At 37.1% G+C, this 27,587-nt stretch overlaps 2 protein-coding genes across 2 annotated transcripts; both read left to right on the top strand.

Moving 5' to 3' along the window:
- The first annotated feature begins 18,127 nt into the window (after positions 1-18,127).
- On the top strand, positions 18,128-19,510 carry LOC145223431 (choline/ethanolamine transporter flvcr2a-like). Its single transcript, XM_080089858.1, has one exon. The coding sequence runs from the start codon at positions 18,128-18,130 to the stop codon at positions 19,508-19,510; it is 1,383 nt and encodes a 460-aa protein (XP_079945984.1).
- A 2,078-nt stretch (positions 19,511-21,588) lies between these two features.
- Positions 21,589-22,980, top strand: LOC145223430 (choline/ethanolamine transporter FLVCR2-like). Its single transcript, XM_080089857.1, has one exon. It carries the CDS (start codon positions 21,589-21,591, stop codon positions 22,978-22,980), a length of 1,392 nt encoding a protein of 463 aa, XP_079945983.1.
- Positions 22,981-27,587: the final 4,607 nt, after the last annotated feature.

The following is a 27,587-nucleotide window of genomic DNA, read 5'->3' as shown; positions in this document are numbered from 1 at the left end:
AACGTGATGGTGCATTCCACGGGTATATTCTTATAAAGAATGCTGATTTGTTCATCAGGAGAAGATGAAGTCTGCCATTGTGTTTAGGTCTAATTGTAGCGTTGAATTCGGTTACAAGTGTAAACCCGTTAAAATAGTTTTGAGTTTAGGTAATTAAAAAAAAAGGTCTGTAACATCATAATACTGAACATTCAATGCTGCAATACTTCAGCAAACGGACGTTAGTGCATGATTTTGAAGTAAAGCTTATGTTAGTTTTCCGGAAAGTTAGATTAACATACAAGCAAGTCTGTTAAACCATGCACAGTATTTTGAAAGATGAACTTGATGGGATTAATCGAGGCTGTCTTGTACACTTGATAAGGCAATACGATTTACATAGATCAAGCATGCAGAAGAAACATCAAAGTCCATTGTCGCTTTATAGCCGTGTTTTACTGACGCTAAAACGAGGTTACGTTTGTGATGCATTAGTTACTATAAAGCTAGACCACTTGCGGTAAAGCCCCGTGTATGTTCGCTTGAGAAAAAAGTGTAGAACAGTCAATGTCTGTTTTGCATATCGTTTCACCTATAAAAGCAAAAATGGAATGATTGCGTTCCTGTTTTCAGTAAAGTTAATGCTGGTCACTGTTCATGAAAAGTCGCATTGGTTGTACAATGCTAAAAACAAGTCGTCAACGTAGCGTTTGAGTACAACAAGATTGATGATGACAGGCGTTCGGCTTTGAGCTATGTTGATAACGTAAGTAATCAGCACATCAGCCACCAGAGGAACAATGGGATATCTAATGACTACTCCAAGAACATTTTTAGGTGATGAATTTGCATGTCCAGTTTAGTTTCTTTAAGATGGGAATTTACCCAATAAACGTTGCATTACATTGGGTAAAAAGTTTTTACTAAAAACTACGTCTAAATTAAGCGTGATGGTGAAGTCCACCTGTATATTCGTGAAAAGAATGCTGATTTGTTCGTCAGAAAAAGATGAAGTCTGCCATTGTGTTTGGGTCTAATTGTAGCGTTGAATTCGGTTACAAGTGTAAACCCGTTAAAATAGTTTTGAGTTTAGGTAATTAAAAGAAAATATCTGTAACATCAAAATACTGAACATTCAATGCTGCAATACTTTAGCAAACGGACGTTAGTGCATGATTTTGAAGTAAGGCTGATGTTAGTTTTCCGGAAAGTTAGATTAACATACAAGCAAGTCTGGTAAACCATGCACAGTATTTTGAAAGATGAAATGACGGGATTAATCGAGGCTGTCTTGTACACTTGATAAGGCAATACGATTTACATAGATCAAGCATGCAGAAGAAACATCAACAGGTTCTTGTTGCGACTTAAGGATGCAAATAGCCAGACAAGTTGTTTTAGGCCTTGACCCGAGCAGTTTTTAGACTTGACACGAGCTTTTTACCCTTGACGCAAGCGCTGTTAGGCCTTGATCCGAGCCGAGTGACCTTAGGAAATTGTAAGTGAAAAATAAATTCATTCCATGATCTTGTATAACGCAAAGAACTGTTACTTTAAACAAATAGTACAAAGTAGGTTCTGAAAGCGCGAATTTTTACAACGAAGATCGAAGCAAATATAAATGAAGTAACTTAGTACAATATAACAGAAAGAGATAGGGGGCTGCACTGAGATGTAAATAAAAGCAATGATCAAAGCGGTAATCAAAAAAAAACGTAAGGAAATTGTGGTCATGCACGATTGTTCCTCAGGAAATGGTCATAACGTTACATAAAACAGCTTAAACAGACACAGTTGCGTGAATTCCTATTCTTTGTTCAATCGGGGTTTATATTCATGAAAAATGATTCAAGTAGGGCCAATTATGTTTGTCGTTGGAGCTGCCCAACAACAAATATAAACGTGTCTGCCAACCTTATGGCAGAGCCAGATAAGCCAACTAGTCTCAGACATGTATTGGTTTACAAAACACACCCAATTTGGTAAAGTGTTGGAATGCAAAAACGTCAATGCTATTGCTGTAGCACGCGGAATGTTACGTAGGAATGCCTGTTACATAATGGTCTACAATGTATACTCTACATTACCAAAACCAGCTGGAGCACGTTTGGTAAGCATGCAAAGTTCGTTCTGAACAGTGAACTTAACGGATCCTATTGAGGCTATGTTGCACATTTGGCATGCCAACAACTTTTAAAGTATCAAACATGTGTTCGAAACAGTAACAGGTTTACATTTGTAGTCAGCAACGCAAATACTTAAAAATGTTTTTGATAGATCGCCTGACGTTGGTCACAATTCAATTTCAACTTCAATTAAAAAATAGCTGCACGTTTCAAAACGTGCAAAGACCTTGGGGCTTTCTGATGCAATGCAACGTGATTCGTAATTTATTTCAATGCAAAATTTTGCACGAATTACCTACTGCATGAACTATAACAGACGAAGACCCTGTGTTGGTGTTGTCAACGATTTGTAGCGGGTCCTATTTTTTTCCTATTTAAATAAATTTTCAAGACAAACAATAATGAATTTGCATTTATCGATGATGACCATCAACCACGACACCTTAATTACGAGGCCGTTTTTATTACTTACGGGAGGAATTTTTGCAATTCCACCTAGGAAAATCCAGTCTAAAATTGGGTGAAAATGTATAAAAACACCCGCTTGGAAAGATCGGTTTGTTTCTACCCTTGGGATATTAGTAAACTTCCCACCTTTTGGTGGAAATTTTGAACCACCTGTATGGGTGGTCGTTTACACCTTTACGATCTACAGTGTGCACTGTCCCGTTTTCGGTTATCAACACATTTAATTTTTTTATTGTTTATCACTTCAAGCTTAAATGAAGGATGCTCTGGACCATAAGTTTCGAAGTTTAACAAAGCTAAAATATCTTTTCACTGCCAACACGAAGGTTAGAACAGATAGTTTTAGTTTTACTAAACAAACACATCCAACGTGATAAAATAGTCTAAATCACAGAGTGTTTTGTCTTTAATCAAAATGGACACCGAAGTTTAGGTTTGATTTATACGGATTTTCAGAATTACTAATACTTACGTATGGTTTATTTTTTGTGATGAAAACATATCATTCAAATTAGTGCGATTGAAATATTTGGTCATAAGTGCAATTGATTGCGCAATCCGTGACTGGCAAACGATAAACGTCTAGAATTGCAGTGGTCAAGTAAACAACTGCCTTTTTTCAGTTGTCTTCTTTGGTAAACGTGACACGACGAAGACTGTTTCCCACGTTTACCATTTAAAGTTTATAATAATGCAAGCTACAAAGTCAACCGTTTAAAACTCTTAACATAAGATAAATGAATAAAGACTTTAAGGATACGTTGCTATGTGTTAGTTGCCAATAGCTATCCTTGGAATGCTTGAAACAGTTATTGTTAATGATAGTTGTGTTTCAATCGTTAATGATAGTTGTGTTTTCAATCATCACATTGAATAGTTTGCAAGATTTGTAAGTTAACATAAAAGTAGCGTTTCTCAACTATTTTGATTTTTACTTCATTTTCTTCATGAACAGGTTCTTTGGTAATTAGGTAAAGTGTTGGAATGCAAAAATGTCAATGCTATTGCTGTAGCACGCGGAATGTTATGTGGGAATGCCTGTCACATAGTAACAGATACAGTTGCGCGAGTTCCCAATCTTTGTTTGTATTGCTTGATGAACAATGATCCTAAAAGCGTCAACTTGTATTTGTAATCGGAACATGCCCTATAGGGTTTAAAATTTTTTATAGGTGGGTCGGGTGCGCTTGAATATACTTTGACTTTGCACTTCTTGAGTGTTTGATTTCTCATGTGCATAGATTGCGTCGGGTTTGGCTATGTTTGACGCCTCACAGGGACAAGTTAGGCGGTATACCACACTCGTGACATAGTTGCTTGATGTTCTTATATTAGAACTATAACTCAATTTTTTCTCGTGTTGTGAACAAACCTGAGACAGAGTTTTCCGTGTCCAGCCGAAATACGGTTGATAAATGTGCCTAGTTCCTTCCGAACTTGGGAAATTGCCTCTAAAAATGAGAGTCACCTTAACATTGACTGGAAGGCTCCGGATGGTGTTAAGTTGGAGTGTTTGTTGTTAAGGTATATAGCTAAAAGGGCCATGGTTAAGAAGCAAGTGTTAAAATTAGTTTTATTGCATTTTTATTATAATTCCTTACCATAACCGTCAGTATTTGTTGAAGGTATATTGTTTAAAATGGCTGTTGGTGCTCATTGCGCCGCTTATGTGAATTTAGCCAAATGTGGGGCTGTCGTGAGGTATGGTGTTCATAGATTTTCCTGTCAAAGAAGTGGGGTGGTTATCCCTTGTGGAGTTTACAACGATGAATGGTTTATTTTAAATTGAAAGTCCATTGTCGCTTTATAGCCGTGTTTTACTAACGCTAAAACGAGGTTACGTTTGTGATGCATTAGTTACTATAAAGCTAGACCACTTGCGGTAAAGCCCCGTGTATGTTCGCTTGAGAAAAAAGTGTAGAACAGTCAATGTCTGTTTTGCATATCGTTTCACCTACAAAAGCAAAAATGGAATGATTGCGTTCCTGTTGTCAGTAAAGTTAATGCTGGTCACTGTTCATGAAAAGTCGCATTGGTTGTGCAATGCTAAAAACAAGTCGTCAACGTAGCGTTTGAGTACAACAAGATTGATGATGACAGGCGTTCGGCTTTGAGCTATGTTGATAACGTAAGTAATCAGCACATCAGCCACCAGAGGAACAATGGGATATCTAATGACTACTCCAAGAACATTTTTAGGTGATGAATTTGCATGTCCAGTTTAGTTTCTTTAGTATGGGAATTTACCCAATAAACGTTGCATTACATTGGGTAAAAAGTTTTTACTAAAAACTACGTCTAAATTAAGCGTGATGGTGAAGTCCACCTGTATATTCGTGAAAAGAATGCTGATTTGTTCGTCAGAAAAAGATGAAGTCTGCCATTGTGTTTGGGTCTAATTGTAGCGTTGAATTCGGTTACAAGTGTAAACCCGTTAAAATAGTTTTGAGTTTAGGTAATTAAAAGAAAATATCTGTAACATCAAAATACTGAACATTCAATGCTGCAATACTTTAGCAAACGGACGTTAGTGCATGATTTTGAAATAAGGCTGATGTTAGTGTTCAGGAAAGTTGGATTAACATACAAGCAAGTCTGGTAAACCATGCACAGTATTTTGAAAGATGAAATGACGGGATTAATCGAGGCTGTCTTGTACACTTGATAAGGCAATACGATTTACATAGATCAAGCATGCAGAAGAAACATCAACAGGTTCTTGTTGCGACTTAAGGATGCAAATAGCCAGACAAGTTGTTTTAGGCCTTGACCCGAGCAGTTTTTAGACTTGACACGAGCTTTTTACCCTTGACGCAAGCGCTGTTACGCCTTGATCCGAGCCGAGTGACCTTAGGAAATTGTAAGTGAAAAATAAATTCATTCCATGATCTTGTATAACGCAAAGAACTGTTACTTTAAACAAATAGTACGAAGTAGGTTCTGAAAGCGCGAATTTTTACAACGAAGATCGAAGCAAATGTAAATGAAGTAACTTAGTACAATATAACAGAAAGAGATAGGGGGCTGCACTGAGATGTAAATAAAAGCAATGATCAAAGCGGTAATCAAAAAAAAAAACGTAAGCAAATTGTGGTCATGCACGATTGTTCCTGAGGAAATGGTCATAACGCTACATAAAACAGCTTAAACAGACACAGTTGCGTGAATTCCTATTCTTTGTTCAATCGGGGTTTATATTCATGAAAAATGATTCAAGTAGGGCCAATTATGTTTGTCGTTGGAGCTGCCCAACAACAAATATAAACGTGTCTGCCAACCTTATGGTAGAGCCAGATAAGCCAACTAGTCTCAGACATGTATTGGTTTACAAAACACACCCAATTTGGTAAAGTGTTGGAATGCAAAAACGTCAATGCTATTGCTGTAGCACGCGGAATGTTACGTAGGAATGCCTGTTACATAATGGTCTACAATGTAGACTCTACATTACCAAAACCAGCTGGAGCACGTTTGGTAAGCATGCAAAGTTCGTTCTGAACAGTGAACTTAACGGATCCTATTGAGGCTATGTTGCACATTTGGCATGCCAACAACTTTTAAAGTATCAAACATGTGTTCGAAACAGTAACAGGTTTACATTTGTAGTCAGCAACGCAAATACTTAAAAATGTTTTTGATAGATCGCTTGACGTTGGTTACAATTCAATTTCAACTTCAATTAAAAAATAGCTGCACGTTTCAAAACGTGCAAAGACCTTGGGGCTTTCTGATGCAATGCAACGTGATTCGTAATTTATTTCAATGCAAAATTTTGCACGAATTACCTACTGCATGAACTATAACAGACGAAGACCCTGTGTTGGTGTTGTCAACGATTTGTAGCGGGTCCTATTTTTTTCCTATTTAAATAAATTTTCAAGACAAACAATAATGAATTTGCATTTATCGATGATGACCATCAACCACGACACCTTAATTACGAGGCCGTTTTTATTACTTACGGGAGGAATTTTTGCAATTCCACCTAGGAAAATCCAGTCTAAAATTGGGTGAAAATGTATAAAAACACCCGCTTGGAAAGATCGGTTTGTTTCTACCCTTGGGATATTAGTAAACTTCCCACCTTTTGGTGGAAATTTTGAACCACCTGTATGGGTAGTCGTTTACACCTTTACGATCTACAGTGTGCACTGTCCCGTTTTCGGTTATCAACACATTTAATTTTTTTATTGTTTATCACTTCAAGCTTAAATGAAGGATGCTCTGGACCATAAGTTTCGAAGTTTAACAAAGCTAAAATATCTTTTCACTGCCAACACGAAGGTTAGAACAGATAGTTTTAGTTTTACTAAACAAACACATCCAACGTGATAAAATAGTCTAAATCACAGAGCGTTTTGTCTTTAATCAAAATGGACACCGAAGTTTAGGTTTGATTTATACGGATTTTCAGAATTACTAATACTTACGTATGGTTTATTTTTTGTGATGAAAACATATCATTCAAATTAGTGCGATTGAAATATTTGGTCATAAGTGCAATTGATTGCGCAATCCGTGACTGGCAAACGATAAACGTCTAGAATTGCAGTGGTCAAGTAAACAACTGCCTTTTTTCAGTTGTCTTCTTTGGTAAACGTGACACGACGAAGACTGTTTCCCACGTTTACCATTTAAAGTTTATAATAATGCAAGCTACAAAGTCAACCGTTTAAAACTCTTAACATAAGATAAATGAATAAAGACTTTAAGGATACGTTGCTATGTGTTAGTTGCCAATAGCTATCCTTGGAATGCTTGAAACAGTTATTGTTAATGATAGTTGTGTTTCAATCGTTAATGATAGTTGTGTTTTCAATCATCACATTGAATAGTTTGCAAGATTTGTAAGTTAACATAAAAGTAGCGTTTCTCAACTATTTTGATTTTTACTTCATTTTCTTCATGAACAGGTTCTTTGGTAATTAGGTAAAGTGTTGGAATGCAAAAATGTCAATGCTATTGCTGTAGCACGCGGAATGTTATGTGGGAATGCCTGTCACATAGTAACAGATACAGTTGCGCGAGTTCCCAATCTTTGTTTGTATTGCTTGATGAACAATGATCCTAAAAGCGTCAACTTGTATTTGTAATCGGAACATGCCCTATAGGGTTTAAAATTTTTTATAGGTGGGTCGGGTGCGCTTGAATATACTTTGACTTTGCACTTCTTGAGTGTTTGATTTCTCATGTGCATAGATTGCGTCGGGTTTGGCTATGTTTGACGCCTCACAGGGACAAGTTAGGCGGTATACCACACTCGTGACATAGTTGCTTGATGTTCTTATATTAGAACTATAACTCAATTTTTTCTCGTGTTGTGAACAAACCTGAGACAGAGTTTTCCGTGTCCAGCCGAAATACGGTTGATAAATGTGCCTAGTTCCTTCCGAACTTGGGAAATTGCCTCTAAAAATGAGAGTCACCTTAACATTGACTGGAAGGCTCCGGATGGTGTTACGTTGGAGTGTTTGTTGTTAAGGTATATAGCTAAAAGGGCCATGGTTAAGAAGCAAGTGTTAAAATTAGTTTTATTGCATTTTTATTATAATTCCTTACCATAACCGTCAGTATTTGTTGAAGGTATATTGTTTAAAATGGCTGTTGGTGCTCATTGCGCCGCTTATGTGAATTTAGCCAAATGTGGGGCTGTCGTGAGGTATGGTGTTCATAGATTTTCCTGTCAAAGAAGTGGGGTGGTTATCCCTTGTGGAGTTTACAACGATGAATGGTTTATTTTAAATTGAAAGTCCATTGTCGCTTTATAGCCGTGTTTTACTAACGCTAAAACGAGGTTACGTTTGTGATGCATTAGTTACTATAAAGCTAGACCACTTGCGGTAAAGCCCCGTGTATGTTCGCTTGAGAAAAAAGTGTAGAACAGTCAATGTCTGTTTTGCATATCGTTTCACCTACAAAAGCAAAAATGGAATGATTGCGTTCCTGTTGTCAGTAAAGTTAATGCTGGTCACTGTTCATGAAAAGTCGCATTGGTTGTGCAATGCTAAAAACAAGTCGTCAACGTAGCGTTTGAGTACAACAAGATTGATGATGACAGGCGTTCGGCTTTGAGCTATGTTGATAACGTAAGTAATCAGCACATCAGCCACCAGAGGAACAATGGGATATCTAATGACTACTCCAAGAACATTTTTAGGTGATGAATTTGCATGTCCAGTTTAGTTTCTTTAGTATGGGAATTTACCCAATAAACGTTGCATTACATTGGGTAAAAAGTTTTTACTAAAAACTACGTCTAAATTAAGCGTGATGGTGAAGTCCACCTGTATATTCGTGAAAAGAATGCTGATTTGTTCGTCAGAAAAAGATGAAGTCTGCCATTGTGTTTGGGTCTAATTGTAGCGTTGAATTCGGTTACAAGTGTAAACCCGTTAAAATAGTTTTGAGTTTAGGTAATTAAAAGAAAATATCTGTAACATCAAAATACTGAACATTCAATGCTGCAATACTTTAGCAAACGGACGTTAGTGCATGATTTTGAAGTAAGGCTGATGTTAGTTTTCCGGAAAGTTAGATTAACATACAAGCAAGTCTGGTAAACCATGCACAGTATTTTGAAAGATGAAATGACGGGATTAATCGAGGCTATCTTGTACACTTGATAAGGCAATACGATTTACATAGATCAAGCATGCAGAAGAAACATCAACAGGTTCTTGTTGCGACTTAAGGATGCAAATAGCCAGACAAGTTGTTTTAGGCCTTGACCCGAGCAGTTTTTAGACTTGACACGAGCTTTTTACCCTTGACGCAAGCGCTGTTACGCCTTGATCCGAGCCGAGTGACCTTAGGAAATTGTAAGTGAAAAATAAATTCATTCCATGATCTTGTATAACGCAAAGAACTGTTACTTTAAACAAATAGTACGAAGTAGGTTCTGAAAGCGCGAATTTTTACAACGAAGATCGAAGCAAATGTAAATGAAGTAACTTAGTACAATATAACAGAAAGAGATAGGGGGCTGCACTGAGATGTAAATAAAAGCAATGATCAAAGCGGTAATCAAAAAAAAAAAACGTAAGCAAATTGTGGTCATGCACGATTGTTCCTGAGGAAATGGTCATAACGCTACATAAAACAGCTTAAACAGACACAGTTGCGTGAATTCCTATTCTTTGTTCAATCGGGGTTTATATTCATGAAAAATGATTCAAGTAGGGCCAATTATGTTTGTCGTTGGAGCTGCCCAACAACAAATATAAACGTGTCTGCCAACCTTATGGTAGAGCCAGATAAGCCAACTAGTCTCAGACATGTATTGGTTTACAAAACACACCCAATTTGGTAAAGTGTTGGAATGCAAAAACGTCAATGCTATTGCTGTAGCACGCGGAATGTTACGTAGGAATGCCTGTTACATAATGGTCTACAATGTAGACTCTACATTACCAAAACCAGCTGGAGCACGTTTGGTAAGCATGCAAAGTTCGTTCTGAACAGTGAACTTAACGGATCCTATTGAGGCTATGTTGCACATTTGGCATGCCAACAACTTTTAAAGTATCAAACATGTGTTCGAAACAGTAACAGGTTTACATTTGTAGTCAGCAACGCAAATACTTAAAAATGTTTTTGATAGATCGCTTGACGTTGGTTACAATTCAATTTCAACTTCAATTAAAAAATAGCTGCACGTTTCAAAACGTGCAAAGACCTTGGGGCTTTCTGATGCAATGCAACGTGATTCGTAATTTATTTCAATGCAAAATTTTGCACGAATTACCTACTGCATGAACTATAACAGACGAAGACCCTGTGTTGGTGTTGTCAACGATTTGTAGCGGGTCCTATTTTTTTCCTATTTAAATTAATTTTCAAGACAAACAATAATGAATTTGCATTTATCGATGATGACCATCAACCACGACACCTTAATTACGAGGCCGTTTTTATTACTTACGGGAGGAATTTTTGCAATTCCACCTAGGAAAATCCAGTCTAAAATTGGGTGAAAATGTATAAAAACACCCGCTTGGAAAGATCGGTTTGTTTCTACCCTTGGGATATTAGTAAACTTCCCACCTTTTGGTGGAAATTTTGAACCACCTGTATGGGTGGTCGTTTACACCTTTACGATCTACAGTGTGCACTGTCCCGTTTTCGGTTATCAACACATTTGATTTTTTTATTGTTTATCACTTCAAGCTTAAATGAAGGATGCTCTGGACCATAAGTTTCGAAGTTTAACAAAGCTAAAATATCTTTTCACTGCCAACACGAAGGTTAGAACAGATAGTTTTAGTTTTACTAAACAAACACATCCAACGTGATAAAATAGTCTAAATCACAGAGTGTTTTGTCTTTAATCAAAATGGACACCGAAGTTTAGGTTTGATTTATACGGATTTTCAGAATTACTAATACTTACGTATGGTTTATTTTTTGTGATGAAAACATATCATTCAAATTAGTGCGATTGAAATATTTGGTCATAAGTGCAATTGATTGCGCAATCCGTGACTGGCAAACGATAAACGTCTAGAATTGCAGTGGTCAAGTAAACAACTGCCTTTTTTCAGTTGTCTTCTTTGGTAAACGTGACACGACGAAGACTGTTTCCCACGTTTACCATTTAAAGTTTATAATAATGCAAGCTACAAAGTCAACCGTTTAAAACTCTTAACATAAGATAAATGAATAAAGACTTTAAGGATACGTTGCTATGTGTTAGTTGCCAATAGCTATCCTTGGAATGCTTGAAACAGTTATTGTTAATGATAGTTGTGTTTCAATCGTTAATGATAGTTGTGTTTTCAATCATCACATTGAATAGTTTGCAAGATTTGTAAGTTAACATAAAAGTAGCGTTTCTCAACTATTTTGATTTTTACTTCATTTTCTTCATGAACAGGTTCTTTGGTAATTAGGTAAAGTGTTGGAATGCAAAAATGTCAATGCTATTGCTGTAGCACGCGGAATGTTATGTGGGAATGCCTGTCACATAGTAACAGATACAGTTGCGCGAGTTCCCAATCTTTGTTTGTATTGCTTGATGAACAATGATCCTAAAAGCGTCAACTTGTATTTGTAATCGGAACATGCCCTATAGGGTTTAAAATTTTTTATAGGTGGGTCGGGTGCGCTTGAATATACTTTGACTTTGCACTTCTTGAGTGTTTGATTTCTCATGTGCATAGATTGCGTCGGGTTTGGCTATGTTTGACGCCTCACAGGGACAAGTTAGGCGGTATACCACACTCGTGACATAGTTGCTTGATGTTCTTATATTAGAACTATAACTCAATTTTTTCTCGTGTTGTGAACAAACCTGAGACAGAGTTTTCCGTGTCCAGCCGAAATACGGTTGATAAATGTGCCTAGTTCCTTCCGAACTTGGGAAATTGCCTCTAAAAATGAGAGTCACCTTAACATTGACTGGAAGGCTCCGGATGGTGTTAAGTTGGAGTGTTTGTTGTTAAGGTATATAGCTAAAAGGGCCATGGTTAAGAAGCAAGCGTTAAAATTAGTTTTATTGCATTTTTATTATAATTCCTTACCATAACCGTCAGTATTTGTTGAAGGTATATTGTTTAAAATGGCTGTTGGTGCTCATTGCGCCGCTTATGTGAATTTAGCCAAATGTGGGGCTGTCGTGAGGTATGGTGTTCATAGATTTTCCTGTCAAAGAAGTGGGGTGGTTATCCCTTGTGGAGTTTACAACGATGAATGGTTTATTTTAAATTGAAAGTCCATTGTCGCTTTATAGCCGTGTTTTACTGACGCTAAAACGAGGTTACGTTTGTGATGCATTAGTTACTATAAAGCTAGACCACTTGCGGTAAAGCCCCGTGTATGTTCGCTTGAGAAAAAAGTGTAGAACAGTCAATGTCTGTTTTGCATATCGTTTCACCTACAAAAGCAAAAATGGAATGATTGCGTTCCTGTTGTCAGTAAAGTTAATGCTGGTCACTGTTCATGAAAAGTCGCATTGGTTGTGCAATGCTAAAAACAAGTCGTCAACGTAGCGTTTGAGTACAACAAGATTGATGATGACAGGCGTTCGGCTTTGAGCTATGTTGATAACGTAAGTAATCAGCACATCAGCCACCAGAGGAACAATGGGATATCTAATGACTACTCCAAGAACATTTTTAGGTGATGAATTTGCATGTCCAGTTTAGTTTCTTTAGTATGGGAATTTACCCAATAAACGTTGCATTACATTGGGTAAAAAGTTTTTACTAAAAACTACGTCTAAATTAAGCGTGATGGTGAAGTCCACCTGTATATTCGTGAAAAGAATGCTGATTTGTTCGTCAGAAAAAGATGAAGTCTGCCATTGTGTTTGGGTCTAATTGTAGCGTTGAATTCGGTTACAAGTGTAAACCCGTTAAAATAGTTTTGAGTTTAGGTAATTAAAAGAAAATATCTGTAACATCAAAATACTGAACATTCAATGCTGCAATACTTTAGCAAACGGACGTTAGTGCATGATTTTGAAGTAAGGCTGATGTTAGTTTTCCGGAAAGTTAGATTAACATACAAGCAAGTCTGGTAAACCATGCACAGTATTTTGAAAGATGAAATGACGGGATTAATCGAGGCTATCTTGTACACTTGATAAGGCAATACGATTTACATAGATCAAGCATGCAGAAGAAACATCAACAGGTTCTTGTTGCGACTTAAGGATGCAAATAGCCAGACAAGTTGTTTTAGGCCTTGACCCGAGCAGTTTTTAGACTTGACACGAGCTTTTTACCCTTGACGCAAGCGCTGTTACGCCTTGATCCGAGCCGAGTGACCTTAGGAAATTGTAAGTGAAAAATAAATTCATTCCATGATCTTGTATAACGCAAAGAACTGTTACTTTAAACAAATAGTACGAAGTAGGTTCTGAAAGCGCGAATTTTTACAACGAAGATCGAAGCAAATGTAAATGAAGTAACTTAGTACAATATAACAGAAAGAGATAGGGGGCTGCACTGAGATGTAAATAAAAGCAATGATCAAAGCAGTAATCAAAAAAAAAAACGTAAGCAAATTGTGGTCATGCACGATTGTTCCTGAGGAAATGGTCATAACGCTACATAAAACAGCTTAAACAGACACAGTTGCGTGAATTCCTATTCTTTGTTCAATCGGGGTTTATATTCATGAAAAATGATTCAAGTAGGGCCAATTATGTTTGTCGTTGGAGCTGCCCAACAACAAATATAAACGTGTCTGCCAACCTTATGGTAGAGCCAGATAAGCCAACTAGTCTCAGACATGTATTGGTTTACAAAACACACCCAATTTGGTAAAGTGTTGGAATGCAAAAACGTCAATGCTATTGCTGTAGCACGCGGAATGTTACGTAGGAATGCCTGTTACATAATGGTCTACAATGTAGACTCTACATTACCAAAACCAGCTGGAGCACGTTTGGTAAGCATGCAAAGTTCGTTCTGAACAGTGAACTTAACGGATCCTATTGAGGATATGTTGCACATTTGGCATGCCAACAACTTTTAAAGTATCAAACATGTGTTCGAAACAGTAACAGGTTTACATTTGTAGTCAGCAACGCAAATACTTAAAAATGTTTTTGATAGATCGCTTGACGTTGGTTACAATTCAATTTCAACTTCAATTAAAAAATAGCTGCACGTTTCAAAACGTGCAAAGACCTTGGGGCTTTCTGATGCAATGCAACGTGATTCATAATTTATTTCAATGCAAAATTTTGCACGAATTACCTACTGCATGAACTATAACAGACGAAGACCCTGTGTTGGTGTTGTCAACGATTTGTAGCGGGTCCTATTTTTTTCCTATTTAAATTAATTTTCAAGACAAACAATAATGAATTTGCATTTATCGATGATGACCATCAACCACGACACCTTAATTACGAGGCCGTTTTTATTACTTACGGGAGGAATTTTTGCAATTCCACCTAGGAAAATCCAGTCTAAAATTGGGTGAAAATGTATAAAAACACCCGCTTGGAAAGATCGGTTTGTTTCTACCCTTGGGATATTAGTAAACTTCCCACCTTTTGGTGGAAATTTTGAACCACCTGTATGGGTGGTCGTTTACACCTTTACGATCTACAGTGTGCACTGTCCCGTTTTCGGTTATCAACACATTTAATTTTTTTATTGTTTATCACTTCAAGCTTAAATGAAGGATGCTCTGGACCAGGGGCGGGCAACATACGGCCCGCGGGCCGGATCCGACCCCGACGGGATTTTGAGCGGCCCGCAGACAGAATCCGGTCTTACATGATTATGTGGCCTGCGGCCACAGTCTGCCGCAACCCACACTACTTGCTTACTACGTCAAATTATAGTTGTAACGGACAGTAACGCTCCCCAATAGCAAAAAAAACTTTCCCGCAGTTGTTACCATTGCACCTTCCGTCCATTGTTACGACATAACTGCCAACCTTGTGTGGGGCCTGCTTTCACGGTTTCCTTTGTTTCCACACGTGTTGCCTAATTAGTAGGGCAAGTTTTTGTTGCACTTAAATCGTGAAAAAGTTGCACTTAATTTTAACAAAAGTTGCAGTATAAAGTTGCATTAATGCACAAGTTTTTTAATATTGTTAGGGTATGAGATACTCGAAAGGTTCCGTTGTATTACCCAACAGTTTAAGATTTGCAGGGTGTGTGCTTGTTCCGTTTCTTTCTTCGCTATTCAATCGATCATGTACACATTTGCATACATGTTCTTTAGGTTTGAAACCTACATGACAACATTTCGCTCTCAGCTCCTGCAGAGCTGTCAAATTTGGTACTTTCCCATTTCACGGACGACCGCCGAAATTACACTTTTATGCAAATCAAAGAGAATAGAACCATACTGGAAGTAGTTTTTTAGCATGTTTTTTAAATCACTCCTTAACATTTTGCGCAACACTTGATAAAAGTTGCATGAAAAATAGAAAAAAGTTGCAACATAAAATTCCTACAAACAGTTCATAGCACCATACTACATAAATTCTCAGTATTTAGGAAGCTGCCGGAAGCTGTTAAAAAAAGTTGCAAAAACTTGCCCTACTAATTAGTGTTTCAGCAGTATCTAAGTCGGTGGTGTATGCATTAAATTTGTTGTGGTAAATAATTTTATGTTATATCAGTTAGATTGTTTGGACTGTATTGTAATTGTGACGTTCTTGATTGTATTTGGTTTAGAAGGTCAAAATTCCGTTTTAAATCACTGGATAAATACGCGAATCGATTCAGGAATCCGGCCCGCCAAGCACTTCATTTTCCCATATCAGGCCCGCCGACTGGAGAAGTTGCCCGCCCCTGCTCTGGACCATAAGTTTCGAAGTTTAACAAAGCTAAAATATCTTTTCACTGCCAACACGAAGGTTAGAACAGATAGTTTTAGTTTTACTAAACAAACACATCCAACGTGATAAAATAGTCTAAATCACAGAGTGTTTTGTCTTTAATCAAAATGGACACCGAAGTTTAGGTTTGATTTATATGGATTTTCAGAATTACTAATACTTACGTATGGTTTATTTTTTGTGATGAAAACATATCATTCAAATTAGTGCGATTGAAATATTTGGTCATAAGTGCAATTGGCAAACGATAAACGTCTAGAATTGCAGTGGTCAAGTAAACAACTGCCTTTTTTCAGTTGTCTTCTTTGGTAAACGTGACACGACGAAGGCTGTTTCCCACGTTTACCATTTAAAGTTTATAATAATGCAAGCTACAAAGTCAACCGTTTAAAACTCTTAACATAAGATAAAGGAATAAAGACTTTAAGGATACGTTGCTATGTGTTAGTTGCCAATAGCTATCCTTGGAATGCTTGAAACAGTTATTGTTAATGATAGTTGTGTTTCAATCGTTAATGATAGTTGTGTTTTCAATCATCACATTGAATAGTTTGCAAGATTTGTAAGTTAACATAAAAGTAGCGTTTCTCAACTATTTTGATTTTTACTTCATTTTCTTCATGAACAGGTTCTTTGGTAATTAGGTAAAGTGTTGGAATGCAATAATGTCAATGCTATTGCTGTAGCACGCGGAATGTTATGTGGGAATGCCTGTCACATAATGGTCCACATTACCAAACCAGCTGGAGCACGTTTGGTAAGCATGCAAAGTTCGTTCTGAACAGTGAACTTGACGGATCCTATTGAGGATATGTTGCACATTTGGCATGCCAACAACTTTTAAAGTATCAAACATGTGTTCGAAACAGCAACAGGTTTACGTTTGTAGTCAGCAACGCAAATACTTAAAAATGTTTTTGATAGATCGCTTGACATTGGTCACAATTCAATTTCAACTTCAATAAAATATAGCTGCACGTTTCAAAACGTGCAAAGACCTTGGGGCTTTCTGATGCAATGCAACGTGATTCGTTATTCATTCCAATGCAAAATTTTGCACAGATTACCTACTGCATGAACTATAACAGACGAAGACAATGTGTTCGTGTTGTCAACGATTTGTAGCGGGGTTTTCCTATTTAAATTAATTTTCAAGACAAACAGTAATGAATGTGCATTTATCGATGACGACCATCAACCACGGCAGTGCACTGTCCCGTTTTCGGTTATCAAAACAGTTCAAATTTTATTGTTTATCACTTCAAGCTTAAATGTAGGATGCTCCGGACCATAACTGTCAAAGTTTAACAAAGCTAACATATCTTTTCACAGCCAACACGAAGGCTAGAACAGATAGTTTTAGTTTTACTAAACAAACACATCCAACGTGATAAAATAGTCTAAATCACAGAGTGTTTTGTCTTTAATTAAAATGGACACCGAAATTGAAGTTTGATTTATATGGATTTTCAGAATTAATGATACTTACATATAGTTCATTTTTTGTGATGAAAACATATAAGATTTGGTATCAAGTGCAATTAATTGCGCAATCTGTGACTGGTAAATGATAAATGTTTAGGATTGCAGTAGTCAAGTAAACAACTGCCTTTTTTAATTGTCTTATTTGGTAAACGTGACACGACGAAGACTGTTTCCCACGTTTACCATTTAAAGTTTATAACAATGCAAGCTATAAAGTCAACCGTTTAAAACTCTTAACATAAGATAAAGGAATAAAGACTTTAAAGATACATTGCTATGTGTTAGTTGCCAATAGCTATCCTTGGAATGCTTAAAACAGTTATTGTTGATGATAGTTGTGTTTCAATCGTTAATGATAGTTGTGTTTTTAATCATCACATTGAATAGTTTGCAAGATTTGTAAGTTAACTTAAAAGTAGCGTTTCTCAACTATTTTGATTTTTACTTCATTTTCTTCATAAACAGGTTCTTTGGTATTTTTTTACATTTACTCAGTGTGGGATTTATTAAGCAAACGTTAATCCAAAACGTTATCTTGAAAGGCCGGCTGGTTATATAAAACCGCATTGTTTACTTTTCGGACGTGAACTAAATGCTATGGTGGTATGTATTTTGCAGTGTCGTCTATTAGATCGAAGCAAAACAAGTTTGGCTTATTTTCTTACGAAAATAATTTAACCTTATGCATTTACGTAAACAGACACCAACTAGAAAATCTGTGTTGTATAAGTGACGACAATTGTCTGAATAATTTGTTGGGAGGATGGATTCAACAACGTTAGCAAAAGAGTTCAACCTAGCTCGAAGAAGATGGTTCATCCTGCTTCTCATCTCTCTCCTACAAACACTCTCCGGAATGACATTTGCATGCTTTGGCCAAATAAGTGACTTTTTTGTTGCTTATTTTAACGTAACCTACGCTCAAGTCGACTGGATGACTTTGGCATTTGATGTCCCGCCACTGGTGATGACTGTTCCTCTCGCTTGGCTGACATATCGTCGAATAGTAAAATTTAAAGCATTAACTTTGGTGACTGCTTTCTCACTGACAGCAGCGTATGTGTGCATCGCTATTTCATTAATGCATGCCGATCTATTTTGGCTGAGTGTGGTTGGACAAATATTGAACGGGTTAGCAGCTCAAATTCTTATGGCAACTCCTTCAATGTTTGCTGTTCTGTGGTTTCCTGAAAACGAGATTGGAACTGCAATTAGCGTCAATCTGCTGGGACTTTTTTCTGGATACATTTTTGGTGTCATAATACCAACTAACCTTTTATCTAAAGTTTCCAACGTGACAAATGAACACAATACTCATGTAATTGTAGACGATCGAAACATACTTCTTATCACATATTGCGTTTGTTTTGTTGTCGCAGTTGCGGTAAGCATTAGTTTATCGCTTGTAGTGGCCGACACTCCACCAAATCCGCCCAGCTTCCGAGCATTCGAAACGTCATCAGTAGTATATGTAAAAACGTTTTTGCGAACAACTTTGGATCTGCTGAGTAGGATCCCTTTTATTTTGGCTTGTATAATTTTTGGCATTATTTTCCAAGCGCAAACCGTCGAGTTTACTATGATGGCAGAAATTCTCGAAGTTACATCTCAAGGGGGAAATCTTGACGCAATCGGTGGTTACGTCATGTGCTCTTACGCTTGTGGTTGCATCGTTGGAACACCGCCAGCAGCATTCCTAGTGAATAAATGTAACAACCGTCGAACTATTGGAATAGTATCCACTTTTCTAGTTTTTGTATTTTCTGGGGGAATCACGTTCGGGGTGTTTTTCAACAACCTCGTAACAGTGTATGTATGCAACGTTTTAATGGGATTTGTTTCCCAACTGGCAATGGTGGTAATCTATGAAATAGTCACAGAAGTAACAAGCCCTATGGACGAGACATTTGTAACTTTGTGGTTTGCAGGCATCATGACACCGATGGGAATTTTCTTTGGCGAGATTGGTCGAGTTGTGTTGATTCACTTTGGTGGTGTAGCTGTTATCCTGTTTCAAACTATCAGTATGTTGGTCGGTGCGGTTTTATTTATTTGTTTGTTGCCTCCATGTTTGGAGTCCTTATCAATTCAAGACGAAAATGAAAAGACAGAAGACGAAACCACATCTCTTATCATTCAGAAGTAATATAGGACATTTTTAAATATACTTAAAGATTTGAAGGGAGTCACTGTAACACCGTGATGGTGTAAAACTAGTCAATACACACATTTATTACCATGTTCATTGCCGACCTAAAGGCGAAATAATACTTGTATGTTTGATATTTGAATTGCTAGGCGTTGCTCGATACGTTGTATATATTCTTGAAATAAACTGTGATAATGCCTTGTACTACTTAAATAGTTAATTTTGCAAATTTTTATGAACAAATAGCGAGTTTACAATTTTCTCGCCAAAATTTTTTAGTGCAGTGATTCTTAATCAAGGAACATCTAATCACTTAATAATCCTATGCACTGAGACATAGATGTCCTACCATTTTAAAGGCAAATCTTTGAAGAAGCAAAACCTCTGTTTAAGCTACAAATAAAAGTTATTTTATCCTTAACATGTAGTGTTTTTCAGCAAGTTCCTCAGGACGCATACATTACAAACAACATAAAACCATCAGTATTGTGTGTGTACTATCTTTGTGTTACTGGTGATCAAACAAAAGAAGCAATACTTGGCACATGATAAATTCCACTTCACTTTACGCTTAATCAGTGACACAAGATGATATTAAAATTTGGCGCTTTCATCACTATTATCAATTATATACGTTGCTAGCTTCGACATTTGGATTGCACTCTAAGAAAACACAGCCATCAGATTTTAGAAAGGCTCATGCGCATTAAAAGCGTTACATGTTCTGCGCAAAAAAACTAAACGTAACTAATTGCCAACATTGTTAAGTTTTGACAATTAATTGAATTATGTCAAACTGTCCGCATATCAAAGCTTTTTTGCGTTTCCGTGTACAAGCTTGCTTGTGTTTTCCCACACTGCAAACTCGCCACCAATTTTTATTTCCAATAATAGCAATGTATAATTTCCGGATTTGCTCGGTTGTGTCCTTTCTACTTCAGTAAGACACGCTCGAAGCAGTAAATGTTTTTTTACATTGACAGAATCATGACCGACAGTTAACGTGCCATTTTACCACGATGGTCATGACCACAGAATTGATCTCAAGTGACTCTGCATAAACTTATACAGGACACAATTTCGTGAAGCTATTCTGTTCCATTTTCGGCCGTTATCGGTCCTTCTTCGTGAACGTGTTAAAATTAGCTTCTGTATGATGTGCAGGCTCAACATCGTGACGCGATTCTTTTTACATTTTGCAACTATTATGCCAATAAATGTCATACTTAACTCGAAAAAGAGAAAACATGTCATAACAAAAATGCTTAACACAGCTACATGACCATAATGCGAAAACAAGCGTACATGTAATTTGTAATTCTATAAAACTGCAGCAATATAGTTATAATTTATTGGAGTCCGTGTCGACTACAATAATGTTATTCGCTAAATGGAATTTTTATTTGGTATTTTAATCAATTAAAACCAATTCAACAATAGCGGAAGTGCACCATGACTGCCAAGTCATTAATAACTAATAACCTTTATACACTCATGCCCTGAAAGTTCTCGAGCTTGTCAAGTCCCAATTTTAGAACGCTCACACATTTGTTTTTGAACCTAGATTATTTGTATATTTATAAAGTAACTTAAGTCACTGTGACAAAAGACTTTGTTGTATTGGTAATTGTAATAGTATTGAAAATTCATAACATGTTTACGACATACGTATGATTAGGAAGCGAGGAAAACTGTTTATGTATGCGACGTTTTTTGCTGGAATATTACCACACGAACTTGGAGATCGTTATTCAGAATGTTCTGTTATCGAGTGTCCAATACTATTTGGGTAATTAGGCCACTATACAACATTAAAAAAATCAATTTAATCCATTTTGTAAAAGAAAACTCATGGAATATATTGTCTGATACCATGACAACCAGTACATTTAATCTTCTTGTCAAACTCAGGAAATATAGTTTGATGGATCGTCACGGAAACGTGTTTAAAACAAAGCTATGTGGAGAGAGGAAAAACACGAGTATAATGCTGCTGTGCCACGATTTCGAATGTCACTTGACCAATTGTTGAGCTTTAGACCAAAGGTTTCGGTGCAGAATCCAGTAAAGCAGTGATGGATGTATCAGAGCCACTTATAAGTAAAAAAGAAGACCAAGAAGTCAAGATATACAAACGCAGATGGTTATTTCTGACAGCACAAGCTCTTTTGCAGTTTTGCAATGGTTTTGCGTTTTCCAGTTTCGGTGAGATAAGCAACTTCTACGTGGCGTTTTTTGGTGTGGCATATTGGGAGGTGGACTGGGCAACAACAGCTCACTTTGTAGCGCCATTTGTGGTGACATTGCCTTTGGCTGCTTTGGCATCATGTCGACAAATCAAGCTCCGCGTTATAACCAACATTACGGCAAGTTGCCTGACAGTCGGTTATGCATGTTTTACTGCATCACTCGTGCATCGATCTTTGTTTGCTGTGTTGGTCATTGGACAAGCTTTTGTGGGTGTGGCCTCTCTTCTTTTGCAGGCGCTTCCTCCCATTTTTGCTGTGCTTTGGTTTCCAGAAAGCGAAGTCAGCACTTCATTAGGAATTCAGCTCTTTGCTGTTTTCGGTGGAATGTCAGTTGGTGCAGCGGTGCCAGTAACAATAATAAAAAAGTTTACAAACACAAGTCACTCTAAATCTCAAAAACTGTTAAGAAACGATCAAATCAAACTGATGACTATGTACGGTTCTGTATTAGCCGTTGCAGCAGTAGTCAATGTTATTCTGACCATTTGTGTCACCAACGAACCACCGAAACCTCCAACTAAGGCACAAGCTCTCAAGGATGGCAACAAACCCACTAAATTTGATCTTCATCATTTTTGGAATTTAACAAAAAGTGTTTTGACCAATAAAAGTTTCTTGCTTTCAACGCTTGTGTACGGAATGTCACTGGAAATCATCTCTGCTCAGTATGTGCTCATATCGCAAATACTTAAGCCAATCACTGATGCAGAAAATTTACCGTTAACCAACGACCAAGCAGGAGGTTATCTCCTCACAGCAAATGCTGTGGGCGGCTGTGTTGGTGCATTCACAATAGGCAGATTATTACAAAACCACAAAAACTATAGAATCGCGATGATTGTTGGATGCTTGGTTACATTCATTTTCTCATGCGGTATGACAGTTGCCTGGTTAAAATCAAGCTACATATTTATGTGTATCTGCAACTTTTTGCTCGGAGCCAGCTCAAGAGCTGTGATGGTTCCAGCATACGAAGTCGTCACTCAGGAAACTTACCCAATCGACGAGACGTTCGTTGGTATTTGGATGTCTTGTTTGCAGACCCCACTTGGAATCGTTTTCGCAGTGATTGCCAGAACGTTGTTTCAATCATTAGGAAGTTTGTCTGTAATAATCTTTATGCCAGTAAACTATGCTATTACCATGGGAATAAGCTTTTTCATAACAAGCACAAACAAACGACTCCAGGTCGCAGAAGATTCGATCAGCATGCATTAAATGAACAACATTCATTTTTTTCTTTGTATTTTGCACCGCGTTGTTTTCTTCCACGTTTATATTTCTTTAAAAACTGCAAGAAACGCATTTAGGAAATATTAATTCGAGCTGTATAACTGCGTATAATATTTTTGTTACTATCGTGTCGCTGGATCGTGCCTTTATTAATTTGAACATCTTTGCACGAATTGCCTACCATTTTTATGTTCTTTTTTACGACTCTAAATTTGTGTCTTTTTGTTTATTGGTGACAATTTATATGTATATTGCCCGATTGCTCTCTTTCTTGAATAGTAGAAGTATATGTCCACCAGGCACTTTTTTTCAAAATTTTAAAAGTTTGTGCACCCTACTACATAAATGTTTCAAAAATCGCAACCAGAAAGTATGAATACAGATAATGATTTTCTCAACATTGCAATAGTTTTGTGTAATCGGTAGTAAATTATGTAGTGTTTTTTATGTCGTAATTTCCGCACACGGCCAAGTAATTAACGGATGTATGCTGTTGTCGATGAGCTACAGCTGCCCTATTGTACCTGTCCAGAAAATTGTTAGGGATTAATGTTGACCTTCAGTTATTTAACATCTCATTTACAGTTGTAAGAAGCATAATGTGTCGGCTTATACATAATAAATTCGTTAACTATCCCGTCCACGTTACAATTGTGACATAAATGAATTAGGTCTTGGAAACAAACAACGAGGTACTCGTGAAAGTGTAAAACGCGGATGCCATTTTCTTATTGCACTAAATTTGTAGTACACATTTAAATCGATATTTGTATCACTTCAGTTTCAAGCACAAGCCATCGGATAGTACAAAAACGTGTGAGGTCTTATACGTGTTCAGTGCACATCTTTATACCTCCTTATCATTGTGAACATGTTCGAGTTAAAACTACCTGTATTTGCAACAAAACATTGGCATATTGGCTCATTCTAATTGTAAAACCGTAGCAAACACACACTATTACTGTTACGGCCAAGATTGCTGGCTCTTACTTCATTTTTGCTTCTAGAATGGTTCAGGTTTGCGTTTTGCCTTATAGCAGTGGTTCTTAACCGGTGGGAAATTTCCCACCAGTGGGAAATTTAACGCATTTAGAGGGAAATCATGTAAGTCATGACTCATGAGTAACCAAACTCGGTCCTGTGGGTCGAATCCGGCTTTGAATTAACCGTTGAAAGTAAATTTACTGCATTTTTTTTCGCAACAACATGTTAGATTAATTTCACCTAGTTTTACCAGACGGATAAAAATCCAAAGGCCGTTTGTTACATCACAGACATTTTTGAAAGTAGTAATGCCTTTGTTATTGTTCGCTAATAAATGCCTGTCTATGTTGATTGTGATGCAATATTTGAGTTTTGCAAGCAGAGAAGATTCTTCAATATTCCACACTATTTTACTCTCTCACTGAAGCACTATTCAAACTTAATAGGATTGCAGTAAGCCTTTACGGTCCCAACCAAACCGCTTTACAAAATAGTTTCAATCAATTAATAATTTTTTTTTGTTAATGTAGGGCACAAAATTCATCATAAAAATAACAGAGTGGGAAATTCGAACTTGGTGATTCACTTTAGTGGGAAACCATCCCAAAAAGGTTAAGAAACACTGCCTTATAGCAATCAGATTTCATTTACTGTGATGTAACAAAGCGCCTGCCATAATTGGTGAAAAATCTCTGACGCAACAATGAGTCTGATGTTGTTGGTGGTGAAAACTTGTGTAGGACAGTTTCTTTCTGTGCTGTGAGCATCATGTTCAGTAGTCGTAGTTTGTGTTTGGAAATTTTTATGTGATGACTCAAAAGTGTATTATGTTCAGCTGTATGAACATAATAAACGTTAAATATCACCAACGCGCTGAAACAGTTATTGCCTTGTCGAGGTTTGTGGGTCTGGTGTACTTTCTTGACCAAACGCAGTAACTACTATGCCTTTAACGTACCCCAGTAATCTTCACATAACCGTAGGAAGTTATTGCGTTTGGTCAAGAAAATTCATCAGACCCAAAGTAGCTGTACTGTTACAGCAAGAATTTGCTTGTGTGCTTTTTTCCCTGTTTGTGCCAGGAGCTTAAGCCAGAGACCTGACTTTCTGTAATGTGACGTAACAATTAAGAGCTCGTAACAACGCGTATAACGTCGATCATTAATGGTTGTAGACCACGTTTTACAGTTTCTTTCTGTGCTGTGGAGAGTCTGTTTAGCCGTCGTAGTTTGTGGTTAGACTTATTTAGTTTGGAAACATTTATGTGCTAAAATTACAGCATATTATGTCGTCAAGGCTATCAGAATCAGAAAGCATTCTACACGTATAAAACGTATACTTCAAATCTACGGTAAACTGGGACGGTAACATTATTCCTTTCATCAAAGTTATAAATTTAGTATTACGATCTATAAATGCCAAACAAGTTATATTTTGAGAAAGAAACTACAAGGGTGCTGTTACGTCATGGAGGATTTTGATTTATGAAATTGTGGTGCAATCACACGACATGAGATGTAACGTAGGTATACAAGTGATTTACGATGTTACAGCAGACATGTTACTTTTGAGACAAATTGATGTGGTGGTTGATGCAGATGCAAGGTGCAAAAAATTTAAATAAAATACGATTACTACACTTGCTGTAATATTTTTTTAACCCATAACCAGTTTTGAAACAACTGTTTTGTTCCTACAGACAGACAAGTTAGATAACTTTGCAGGTTGCTTGCGGGAGGAACAATTTCGGTCACGCGTTCGTCTTATCGCCCTTTTTTCCATCACGTCGGTTTCAACAAAAGGTAGGCAAGACAGTATCTTTTGGCGGCAGACGTGACTAGTCTATTTCCTGATCTTGACGGCAATTTTGTCAAAAATACCTGATGTCACGCCTCAGAAAATCATTCCAGCTTTAATGCCACAATCCGCACGACTTTGGTTAGCCTTACAAGTTACAACGTAAATTACATTTACGTTACAAAGTGCAGTCACACAGTATCAACACGGTTTTTACTCAGAAGACAACGGCAGTGCCGGATTAAGGGTCTGCTGGCCTGTAGGCACATTTTATAAGTGCCCGAAAATCAGGGTTGCCAACTAAAAAATTAGAATTATTAGTGTTGCCAAATCATTGCCACAAAGATCGTTGTTGCAACTATAACACAGGGTACCGTGCAAAAACTTGGTTACATGCCTGACTAAATAACAACTTTGCGTGTTTTGGCGATTGAAAACGCGTTAACTAGTTTTTGGAGGTCAATCTTACGGAGTAGATGGCTTTCATTACACAAAACAATTATTTTGAAAACATGAATAAATTTCTACTGATTTTAAAGTGGTCTGGATTTTTGACTGGCCTGTAGGCACATGCCTACTTTGCCTAATGGTTAATCCAGCACTGGACAACGGTGTCGTCACTGTTGATTGCCATTCGATGTCCATCGCCAATATTGCAATGTTCATTTTATTGTCAAAGACGGTTGTCGCTTTAGCACGAACTGGTCTATTCAGACGATTCATTGACGTTATTATTTGGATATCTGTGGCGAGTGAAATACCAATTGTGTGAAATCGCACTTAAATTCGCTCGGCTCAAGAACTGGTACTAACGTTCCGATGTTTTGACACCACCTGCGTAGGGCAAAACTAGTTTTCTCCGACTACAACATAGTCTCATTTGCTTACCCCAAAAGTGCCGAAACTCAGATTTTTTTAGCACCATGACAACCGACGTCATCAACCTCGCTGCAAAATGGGATTAACGGGTTTCAAAATAGACTCCTCTTACAAACACCGCACAAACGGTGGTTTGGGCAACAGGTTTTCCCAATCTGGTAAATCGAAAGCCTTCTGCCAAAGTGTTTAAAGACCCCTAACTCTTTATGGAATATTAACCACCCAATGGAAAATCGCGCTGAAACTAACTACCACAGCAAATCTTGCGGAGATTTTATTGCTTAAATGACTTATTTTTTCATTTATTGCTTAAAACTGAAGATGCAATTAAATCGGCAAAACTTATATTGTCTATTTTACATTGTAAAACGAAAACCACAGATTGATTTAAGTTTACTCAATACTCCAACTCTTCAGTATTGAGCGCACGTTGGTTGAGGACGATTTCTGTAAAAGCACAGTTTTATTTGGACCTAAGAGAGTCGAATTGACAAATAACGACGTAACACATAAAAATTGTGTCAGCGACAATGACTTGGTCTGTGGTACATTATGTTTGTTTTACATATTCTTGTTGCGTGTTTGCTCTGCTTAAGAAACAACATCGTGTCACAAAGGTGACAAATAATTTTATCAACAGTTGTTAATAGGTATCAAGTCGGCACCATCGTTTTTTTATTAATGACGAAATATATGACTTGGTATTCACAATTTAAAACATGTATACTATTAAAGATAAATATCATGTCTGTTATTTTTTGTTTGCCTTTGTTTAGGAACGGTTCAAACAACTTTATTCATGCGTAAAGGACATATACTTGTTAGGTGTTTGTGTTTTAGAAGGTACATAATGCCATACAGGCAGTGGTGGGGTTCAGCCTGTTCGCACCGGTTCTGTAGAACCGTCTCACGAAATTTTATGAGATCAGCGA

This window comes from Phallusia mammillata, chromosome 4, assembly GCF_965637545.1.
Source record: "Phallusia mammillata chromosome 4, kaPhaMamm4.hap1.1, whole genome shotgun sequence".
Classification (NCBI taxonomy): Eukaryota; Metazoa; Chordata; class Ascidiacea; order Phlebobranchia; family Ascidiidae; genus Phallusia; species Phallusia mammillata.
The sequence above is the reverse complement of the archived record's forward strand: the minus strand, read 5'-3'. Positions and strand labels throughout refer to the sequence as shown.

Bases quoted from the DNA above. Each gene is read 5' to 3' on its own strand.
- LOC145223431 (XM_080089858.1), top strand. From the start codon at position 18,128: ATGGATTCAACAACGTTAGCAAAAGAGTTCAACCTAGCTCGAAGAAGA.
- LOC145223430 (XM_080089857.1), top strand. From the start codon at position 21,589: ATGGATGTATCAGAGCCACTTATAAGTAAAAAAGAAGACCAAGAAGTC.